The following is an 11,459-nucleotide window of genomic DNA, read 5'->3' as shown; positions in this document are numbered from 1 at the left end:
TTGGGCTTAACTGTTAAACTGTCAAAATGAAATTTGAATCCATGGTGGAAGGAACTAGTTTTGCACAAAAGAGGGTTTTAAAAGACACTCCCTTGTTGTTTCTTATGCATTTATACATTCATGCCATCTAACTGTTGTATGAACACAACATCACACTTATAGCCATGCAATATGGCTGTATATCAGCACACTGTGATTGCCTAAGGCTGATGTAATTTTCTTCATTTTTGAAGTGAATTATATTAATAAAATTTGTAAATGGATGTGTCCAGAAGTCCTTTCATGATGAATCACATTTGATTATCTATGATTAAACTGACCATGATTACATCAGTTTATCATGTTATGGTGCTTTGTTTTGTTGTTTTGTTTAGTCAATGTTTATTGCATTGTATATTAGTTATATGGCAATGACATTTTTTTTGTTTGGGTGGGTAATGCTGTATACATTCTTGATGAGTTAAAAAGTTCAAGGGTCATATGGCTTAACATTTCACCACTTGTGTATTATTTAAAAACAGTAAAGGTAAAAGACAGAATCAGGTAGGTTGGTATATAAAATTTACATGCACTAACATCCTTGTCACTTTTTTTTTTTTTTTTGGTAATGACAGCTGCCATTTGTTTACTATGTTGAACATGATTTTTTTTTTCTTTTCTAACCCCCAACAGCATTCTTTCAACTTTAAACCTACTATAAACTCTAACCTCATCCCTAAGGCAATGAATGTAATAGAATGCTGTTCCAGAAACAACAAAGATGTTGATCTAGCAATATGCTTTATGGCTAATTAAACTGCTTTACATTTGTCAAAAGACTCACAAACCAATTTTGAATCAGTCGCTCTGATTGAATCAGTGTAACAATTATTTACACTCTGAATCAATCAGAGTAGTTAGAGAAAATACATTTGGCTCACTGCATATATATATATATATATATATATACACACACACACACACACACACACACACATACATGTATATATATATATATATATATGTATATGAGGCAAATGTTTATAAGTTATTTAAAATTTTAATTGTCTTTCACAACATTATTGTCTCACTGCATATGTATATATATATATATATATATATATATATATATATATATATATATAATAAATATGAGCAAAATGTTTACAGAAAAGTTATTTAAAATTGTAATTGTCTTTTCACAATTTTTATATATTACTATATTATTATAGAACTTTGTACAGCTGTCACATTTGGGGAAATAAAGTCACATGTAAATGTTAAATAAAGTCATGTGTAAATGTTTACACATAATTGCTGTGGTTGACTGTGTGGTGTTGTTGACATTCTCAAAAGCTTTAGAAAATTAGGTATGACATGTTCATTTTCCATGAGAACATCTGGAACATTCTTGCACACTAATTGTTTTGCTGGTTGCTAGGTGTGGTTTGAGTGAGATAATAGACTTGAGGAGTGCCTCGATATAATACATTAAGCTATGAGACCAGTTCAGGCGTGAAAAAGCCTCAGGCATGCACTAACTTATACCCAACGCTTGCTACTGCTACAAAGTTGCTCAATAACTTGACAGAGTGACACAATTCCTGCAGACTCACAAATCATGCAAAAGTTCATGGAAAGTAGCTTCTTTTTAATTAAAGAGTTCAAAATAAATACATAATCATATATACATATATACAAAGGATTCATTTACACCACTTTCACACATCAATGAAGGGCAGGTGATAGGGAAAGCGAGCCAGTTTCCCATAAAACATATTTTAGCTGTAGAAGAAATGTAGAAATGTGCAAAATCCAATTTAAACATATTTAAATGTATATAGTCAACATTCACATTTCACTTTTAACAGCACGTGCAAACCAGTAAGCGCTGAGTCCATTCAAGTATATGTACAACACCGAGGTGCATAAAGTTGCTTCATTTTCATACTTTGTTGAATCCGCAATTAGAAATGTGGACCGCACATGTGTTTCAGTCCCATCTTAACACAACGGAGGAACATTGGCCATTCTTCCCCAGGTCCTGTTTAGCAGACGCTCCGTGTAGAGTGGGCCTTTGCATGCCAGGTGTCTCATCCTATGTAGTTCATGACCTCTGGCCCCGGGCCATGCAGAATAACGCTGAGGGCTTGGTATAGCGAAGGTTCGCCTGCTTGTCGTCACCGGCCGAGGTTCCGGCGCCACGTTTTCCACAAGAATGCAGTAGTTTTTACCTTTGTTGTTGTCCACGCGCTGCATGGTATTGCCGGGTCGAAACACTATGAAGAACTCCACGTGTTCCTTCGGGTCCAGATCGGACGGTAGCGGCACATTAAAAGAAAACAATTCAGTCTCCAAAGATACATTTGGTTCCCTCACATAAGTGCACGCAATGTCTTTATGGCTTCGCCATGAGTCAAAAGTAATGCGGATGAAGACAGTCTTGTCATATTTAATGTTGCACACCCGTACGGTCCCGCTAAACGCCTTTTCTGACAGGCCACAGCTCTCTAACTGCACGTAGTTTTCCTTCAAGCTTGCACGGTCTGGAACAGGCTGTGGAAAACCAAGCTTAAGTCGCAGCCTCACGGTCTGCATGGGTGTTCTAGGCTTCACATGCTCCTCGGGTTGCAGTGCGTCATCCGTTTCCGTCTCCGAAGGGTCGGTGGTGAATAGGCGCACGGATGTGAGAGAGAGGCCTTTGGCGTCTGCGAACACAACTCGCTTCTTCTTGCGTGGCGTGCCGGGAGAGCATGAGGACAGGGAGCTGGTGGAGCTGGATGAAGATAGTGAAGATGTGGGTGAAGGGGGAGAAAGTCCCCTTAGTTGAAGCTCCGGTGAGGACACGTTGGGTGGAGAAGCCCTCAGAGCAGACATGCCAAGGAGCTGAGACACCGGTTGGCTAAACTGCGCATGCATGGCCAAATCCACTGGCATCACACGCTCAGGGAAAGTGTAAATGCTGATTCCAACAGTTCTGTGAAAACACATGGAGGAAAAGCTATATTAGACAATTTGGAAAATGCAGAGACACAATGGGGTCCAAAAGTGAAATTTAGTCAAACCTAATTTAAAGCTGTTTTCACTTTTTAATTAACATAAGTGATAATGCAATTATAAAAATGCAAAATAAAACATTTTCACTTGTTGTCTCAGACAATTTGGATCAATATGACAATGTTTTGTAATAGGTTATCCCAACATGCATTTTAACTCGTACTGTAACTTAACTAAAAACAAAAAAATAGCTTTTTATCATATCACATGCTGTATTTTTGTGCAGAAAACTACTGAACTTACTTTGTGCTGCTCATTTTTGGTTATGAGATGAACGTCAGATGAAGATGATTTCAGATGGTGAGCTGTCTGCTGGAAAAGAAAACAGTAAATAAATATCTGTGACTGAATATATACTGTTTACAAACGACACATGGTGTTAAAACATGCATAACTAGGCTATTATAAGTTCTTCACTCACCTCTGTCAATGGAAGATGCGCTCAAATTGATTATCCTTTAACTTCAAATGTAGAAGTGCAGTCAATGTCAAAGAAACGCACGACAGAAGTAGTTATGAGAAGTAAACATCACTGTTTGCCATACAAGGAACTTTCATTCGCAGCTTCACTCAAACATAAACAGGTACTCTTGCGCTCGGCTGTTTCTTCTGGGCTTTTAAAGCGTACTTGAAGGGGCGTGGCTTATTTCAGACGTGTGCTTGAGGCTCAAGGCATAGCTTGCCCTCCTGAATGACGTATGGATAATCTTAAGTATTACAGACTTTTAAACGATCCAATACATTCATCTATTAGGTCTGATAGATCATTTCCATCGAATGAGTAACGAGGGAATTAGCAACAAAACAAATACAAAAAACAGTTAGCAATGACACTCTCGCTAGTTTATTAAATTCTAGCTACTTAACGGTGAACATGAATCACATTGGAATTCTCTGCTTTTATGAAAATCGTGAAGATTTCGAAACGTGATTTAAAATAAAACGCAGGAACAAATCTGATAATAATTTAATAAATTATATTAACTAGGTTTTACCTCATCAGGGCTGTCAAGGGTGGCTACGATTAGTTGTTATTGCAGACACTGACGAATGCTCCACAGAAACGTGATTAATGCAAGTGTCATTTTATATTCCAAATATTATTGCGGCATCTGTAAACTTGATGAAATAATCTTATATCATTGTACAAGTGAAACAGAACAAAAAAAAAAAAAAAAAAAAAAAAAAAAAAAAAAAAAAAAAAAAAAAAAGAAAAAGAAAAGAAAAATTATTTGACACTGTTTTTATTGTTCTTGCTTACTTGGACATGACATAATAATATTGTTAACATATACATTACCAGTCAAACGTTTTTGAACAGTAAGATTTTTAATGTTTTTTTTTTTTTTTTTTAAAGAAGTCTCTTCTGCTCACCATGTGTGCGTTTATTTGATCCAAAATACAGCAAAAGCAGTAATATTGTGAAATATTTTTACTATTTAAAATAACCGTTTTCTATTTTAATATATTTTAAAATGTAATTTATTCCTGTGATCAAAGCTAAAGTTTCAGCATCATTACTCCAGTCACATGATCCTTCAGAAATCATTTTAATAAGCTGATTTGCTGTTCAAGAAACATTATTATTATTATTATTATTATTATTATCATCATCAATATTTAAATTAATATTAATATTATATTATTTATAGCAAATTTTCAGCATCATTACTCCAGTCACATGATACTTCAGAAATCATTTTAATATGCTGATTTGCTGTTCAAGAATCATTTTTTATTATTATTATCATCAATATTTAAATTTATATTAATATTATATTATGTATAGCAAATTTTTAGCATCATTACTCCAGTCACATGATCCTTCAGAAATTATTCTGATATGCTGATTTGCTGCTCAAAAAAACCAAAAAAACATTTACCACTATTATTATGTTGAAAACATTTTTTTCAGGCTTCTTTGATGAATGGAAAGATCAGAAAAACAGCATTTATCTGAAATAGAAATCTTCTGTAACATTATAAATATCTTTAGCATCACTGATCAATTTAAAGCATCCTTGTTACATAAAAGTATACATTTCTATAATTTATTTTAAAATAAATAAATAAATAAATAAATAATAAAATATACTGACTCAAAGCTTTTGAATGGTATAGTGTATAATGTTACAAAAGCGTTTTATTTCAGATGAATGCCAATCGTTGGATCTTTCTATTCATAAATAATATATTATTAATATTAATTTAAATATTGATGATAATAATAATAATAAAAAAAAATGTTTATTGAACAGCAAATCAGCATATTAGAATGATTTCTGAAGGATCATGTGACACTTAAGACTGGAGTAATGATGCAGAAAATTTAGTTTTGATCACAGGAATAAATTACATTTTAAAATAGATTCAAATAGAAAGCAGTTATTTTAAATAGTAAGAATATTTCACAATATTACTGCTTTTGCTGTATCTTCGATCAAATAAATGCAGGCCAGGTGACCAGAAGAGAATTCTTAAAACAACAACAACAACAACAACAACAACAACAAAAACATTAAAAATCTTTTGACAGTGTATATGCATAATTTTTTCTTTGTTTTCTTCACACTTCAGGGCTCATTTTCAATATAAGAAGTATAAGTGTAAGAATGCACATCTGTTCACTGGAAATAAGCAAACTTATCTGAAAAGCGTGCAAAATTTGTGGGTCATTATGGAAATAACAATAAAATGCAAACAGGTATGCACATCCAAAAGACACAAAACTGGGTTGAGGTGCAAGAAAAAATAGTAACTATAAAAAAAGATTGAATTTGAATAAAAATCAACCCTTCTGACACAAAGGTGATCTAGTTAAAGAAACACCCATGCGTGAGTCTTCCATATATGTACATAGTATGTGAAAGAATTCTTTAGCTACATTTAAAACAATGGCTGCTCTTGACTTGTCAGATACACAGGCCTATTGTTTTACACATAATGCATTACTGCATAACATTACATAATACGTATTAGCACAAACTAATCGATTACTATGCATAGATCTCATTTTGATTAGATAATTAGCTACATTTGAGGTCATTGTAAAATGACCTAATTTGACTGATATTGTCAACCCCCCCCAAAAAAAAAAAACAACTTGATGTCGAGGCCACTTGAGGTCACAAGCTTGATGTGTTATAATTTTCTTAGAAATACAAAATGTATGTATACTGTGGATCACAAGGTATGACCTGTTAAATATTTCGAGTTTGAAATGAGATCATTTATACAATCATTTATACAATACGTAGGCCTAGTTGAGGTAATGCATTGGCAGGACGATCTGTGTCATGAAGCTACCTGCAAGTAATTACCCAAAGCAGACACACTAAATCTCCAGAAGAACTAGAGAAAACCTCACCCTAACAGACTATGAATGAAGTCTGATGATCGAATAATTACTTGGACATTTTTTCCACTGCTTATCTGCAGTTGATGGTAACTGGTTGTTAAGTTTTGATTATATAAGAATTGCAAACAAGACATGCTGAAATGCAATGAAAATTGGTAATGCTTACATAATATAAATACTGCAATAAACAGGCAGCACATGTGCATTTTTCAAAAGCTTATAACGTCTTTATTTGCATTTCATTTCAAACATGAATTAGCAGATAAAATCTAAAAACAAACAAATAAATAATAGCAATAATAAAGATGACAAACAACTGAGCCCAACTTGACTAAACTGTTATTGCAGGCAGCATGTGAATTGTTATTTCATTAGAAAATGTTGAGAAAAGCTGCACAGAAACATGATTAACATAGGAGTCATTTCATAATGAAAATATTATTACGGCATCGGTGAGCTCTGTGAAATCATCTTGTGACGTTGTACCTGTGAAATCGGAATAAAAATCTGACACACTTCTTCATCTGAATTGGATGTGCATGTAAAATGTTAGGGTCATAACCATAGTTGGAAATCACTTGTGGAAAAACCTCTTCTAATCTACAACTTTTTCACTGTACACTCTTAAAAATAAAGGTGCTTCATGATGCCATAGAAGAACCTTTTTGGTCTAAATGGTTCCATAAAGAACATTTAACATCTGAAGAACCTTTCTGTTTCACAAAAGGTTCTTTGTGGCAAAATAAGGTTCTTCAGATTATAAAAAGAGATAGTTCTTTAAGAACCTTTGACTAAATGGTTCTTTGTGGAACCAAAAATGGTTCTTCTATTCTTCTAACCTTGTAAAGCACCTTTATTTTTAAGAGTGTAGGGTTTTTGAATTAGCAACAGATTCTCCTTGCCACTAGGTTGCTCACTGGGTGTTGTAAGTTACAAGGAAACTTGGAAATAAAACTGTTTTGAAAAGACATATATTGTGCTGAAGTGCTAAAATGCTAAAAAAACCCCCAACTGAATTACATTTTTTTCAAGGCTGCAAAGTCTTTACTGTCACTTCTGATCAATTGAATCCTTGCTGAATAAAAGTATTATTTTACTCAAAAACCTTTTGAACAGTGTTTTTTCACCAGTTTCAACTTAAGTTTAGCAGCTGCCTTAAAATTTTAAGTTAAATCAACTTAAAAGTACAAGTCATTTTAACTCACTTTATTGTAGTGAGTTGAAGTGACTTGTAGTTTTAAGTTGATTTCACTTAAAATTTTAAGGGAGCTGCTGAACTTACGTTTTTAAGTTGAAACTGGTGAAACTTTTTACAGTGTGGTGACTGTCTGTCATTACTGTAATAGTGGATGGAAACAAGATGCATTATCACATATAAAAATAAAATTCTATTAATAAAACACGCTTTAAGTTTAATTTATGATTTATGTTCAATGTAAACTCTGCACAGCCCTTTTGTAAGTGTAACTGTTTCTTTTTTTAGTGGTAAAGGTTCTAAAGGAGATTCTTATGTGAAACTGCTCCTGTAAAAATAGGAGACATCCAAGATCCGACACTGCATTAATGAAGAAATATTTTGCATAAAATGCACATGTCATTGATTTTTAATTAAAATATCAGAAAGCAGTTTCTCACACGCTCATAATAAAAATGTCTGGCATAACTTGTCTTGAGTCAAGCCTTTACAACAAAACAAAAGCTGCTACTTCGGTACGGGTGTGTACATTCTTGTTTCATAACATCACAGAAAGGTGAAGGAGTACGTTAGGTGGATCTTGCACACGGTTGTGCAACCAAGATCTCCAAGTTCTTATCCAACAAGTTTCAGGCACTCCTTATGACTTCTGTCCAGATGATCCTATTAGCTTTCACATTGAAGACACAAAAGAATGAAATTTTGTAACCCTTTTGAAATGCAGATCACTTTTAATTCTCAATAGATATTATGTTGCCATGGATGCTACTGGGTTTGATAGTTTGTACTGACTGACATTGGTACATTGCTAAAGGTGGTTTAAAGAAATAGAACACCCAAGATTAAAATTAACTCAAAATGCACTTACCCTCAGGCCTGGATGTAGATGAGTTTTTAGGATTTGGAGAAATTTAGCTTTACGTCAGTTGCTCACCAATGGATCCTCTGCAGTGAATGGGTGCTGTCAGAATGAGAGTCCAAACAGCTGATAAAAACATTACAATAATCCACACCACTCCAGTCCATCAGTTAACGTCTTGTGAAATAAAAAAAACTTTTAGCTCCAAACTGTTGCTTCCGGCTAAAATATGAGTCCTCTATCTATAATACTGCTTTTGAAAGGGGGAGAGATATATGCACAGATCAAGCACAGGCAAAAATGGTCCAAAATCATTCTAAAAACACATATGACGATGGATTGTGATGTGAGAGGACAACAGGGGATGGACTCACTGGAGGAAGTTATTATGGCTTCTGGACTCTGCATGAAAACATGCAGATTTCTCTTCACAAGATGTTAATTGATGGACTAGAGTGGTGTGGATTATTGTGATGTTTTTAATCAGCTGTTTGTACTCTCATTCTGACGGCACCCATTCACTGCAGAGGATCCATTGCTGAGCAAATGATGTAATGCTAAATTTCTCCAAATCTGTTCTGATGAAAACATTTTCAGCAAAATTTAATTGTAATGTTCCTTTAAGTTATGAAATTCTGTTTGGGGTCACTGGGGCTCATTCACCTTCCTGAAGATTCTCCTCCAGATTCATGAATGCTTCGTAAATATATGATTTGATGATACTGATCTGCATGCAAAAATGATGCATCCCCAATATGAACAAAGTTGCCAGCAACAAAAACCATCCAATTGCTTCTCAAAACTAGTCCAAAACTAGCCTAATCATGTTCCGGGGGGTAAATATTGCACTAGCGGGGTCACTTCAACCCATGGAGTTGAAAAACAACAGTGAAACAGTAGCCCAGTTTTCACACAAAAAATGGTGGACATGGCAACACTTGTGTAGCGCGCCGTCTTACGGAAGTAAACATGGAGAACAAAGTAAGTGATTACGTTTTTATTTATAATGTGATCAGCTGCAGAAGCTAGTGAAACAATGCACAGGCAATATGAAAAATAAAGACAAGGATGTGGCAGAAGAGTTTGTTGTGTTTGTTTATGAGTTCTGACACATCACACTTCCACTGAATTACCTACCTTTCACAATTATCTAGATAACTTTGGGTATGTAAAATCTTGGGTAGGTATGAAAAATGACTAATGTTGATCTAAAGTGACGTAAAAGTTGCATGAATTCCAATATGACTATTCAGACTGCAGTCGCACTGCAAAACATCTGACCTGTATCCGATTTAGTACCACATATGGAAGTGGCACAAAGCGGAATTGAAAAGATCAGATTTCATGTGGTTTGTGGTGTTCACACTGACATGAGAAAAACAGATCTGAGTCACATGTGAGCAAAAAAAAAAAAAGGATTTGGGCCACATTCACATGCAGTGTGAACATAGCCATAAAGTTTTTAAAGTAGCCATAAAAACTTTACACGACGCGTCATCAGTTGGCCATATTGGCAGCACTGAATGTAAACAATGCCACTAAACCGAACAAAACTTGCATATTTTGCTGATTTTTGCTGCTGAAAATGTTCAGTTAGTGTCATGTTTTGGGCTGTACTAATCGGTCAGATCAAGGAAAACATTTGGAGTAATATAGACTGCCAAAAGTTATACCAAATCAAGGAGAAGAGTGCAAAAAACTGAGGAAGGAACGCGTTTATGGTTGGCCAAACTGAACCAGGATTTCCAGGGCAAGAATCTTAAAAAAAAAAAAATGTGTTTCTTGTTATCATTTCTGGTCTAGTAGGTGAAATATAAGGCTAATATCTTAATTAATACTTCTTGTACGTATCGTTACCACCTATTAAATTTATCTAAAAATTTGGCCCCTTTCCATTGTACTAAGTCCTTCTCTATATGATTTAACAGCTTCCACACTTTTTTCCTATGATTTACACAGCATAAATTAGCAGAACAACCTATTCAGCCTATTCAGTAGTACATTAATCGTGCAATCCATGCTGTTGTTTACATCTGAGTACCTCCAGTATAGCCGCAAGTAAGTGCAAACGCAAGACAGAGCAAACAAACTTATAAAATATTATGATGGCAGTGCACCAAAATTCAGTGTCATCAGTTTGCCAAACAGAACACAGAACGTTTTACCAGATATCAGTCTATTTCGCACATCTTGTCATTTCTCTCAGGTCGGCATCTATATGTGCCTCAAGCTTCGTGCAGTTCGCTCTAACAATAATATAGCACACAAATACACACACGCATCAAATCGAAGTGGTAATTGGCTGTGTGGACTTCACTGAATCTATCATCTTAGTCTGTAAAACCACTGCACGCGTGCTGATTGAACGAAATCAATAAGGATTGCCTCAGCAAACTCAGGTGATCAATTCTCCTCAACAGGTAGACTGTTATCTGGGAATTCTCATTTATTGGAAAGGCAGCACTGGCAAAGCAAATGTCACCATCTCTGCTCTCCAATTCTGCTACTAATCTCTGCATTGATCTGTGCAGATGCCGGACCTTTGTGCACACTTTGATCGGTTTCAGACTCCCAGTTAGACTGGAGAAAGAACATAGGAAGGTTAATGCTTTCCCTTATATATATATATATATATATGTGACATATTAGTGTCACATTAGTATTAGGCCGTAATGTTGTGCACTGCAAAACTTTCTTCTAACTGAAACTTTTTCGGTGGCGTGCCAGTATTTCCTGTAACAGGTCTTGATATGCAGCTTAATTTATATAATTGAATAACTGGTTCTTGGTGTATCACTCCTGAACCTGGAATGTGGATGATTATGTAGAACAGCTTGTCTAGGAAGGCGTTGTAGGTCAGTTTATGTAACATGGCAACACAATATTAGTTCCCAGGATCTGAGCACATTGGGAAAAAATGAGAAAAGTACCACCGTTTCTAGATTTTCAGCAAGTGTCATCTAAGTGTGGTTAATATAAAGTGTCTCAATTAAATATCTAGAAGGTTTAGG

At 34.8% G+C, this 11,459-nt stretch overlaps 1 protein-coding gene across 2 annotated transcripts; it reads right to left on the bottom strand.

Annotated features, from left to right (window-relative positions):
• Window positions 1-1,609: 1,609 nt before the first annotated feature.
• Window positions 1,610-3,650, bottom strand: ppp1r3c2a (protein phosphatase 1 regulatory subunit 3C2, duplicate a). 2 transcript variants are annotated; one of them, XM_051121234.1, is made up of 3 exons: window positions 3,458-3,650; window positions 3,280-3,348; window positions 1,610-2,956 (listed from the first exon to the last, which is right to left on the bottom strand). In XM_051121234.1, exons 2-3 carry the CDS (start codon window positions 3,291-3,293, stop codon window positions 1,984-1,986), a joined length of 987 nt encoding a protein of 328 aa, XP_050977191.1. In that variant the 5' UTR covers window positions 3,294-3,348; window positions 3,458-3,650; the 3' UTR covers window positions 1,610-1,983. The 2 variants fall into 2 exon arrangements, with proteins under 2 accessions (XP_050977191.1, XP_050977192.1); XM_051121235.1 differs by having other exon boundaries at window positions 3,280-3,345.
• Window positions 3,651-11,459: the final 7,809 nt, after the last annotated feature.

The sequence above is a fragment of the Labeo rohita genome, chromosome 10, assembly GCF_022985175.1.
Source record: "Labeo rohita strain BAU-BD-2019 chromosome 10, IGBB_LRoh.1.0, whole genome shotgun sequence".
NCBI lineage: Eukaryota > Metazoa > Chordata > Actinopteri > Cypriniformes > Cyprinidae > Labeo > Labeo rohita.
The sequence above is the reverse complement of the archived record's forward strand: the minus strand, read 5'-3'. Positions and strand labels throughout refer to the sequence as shown.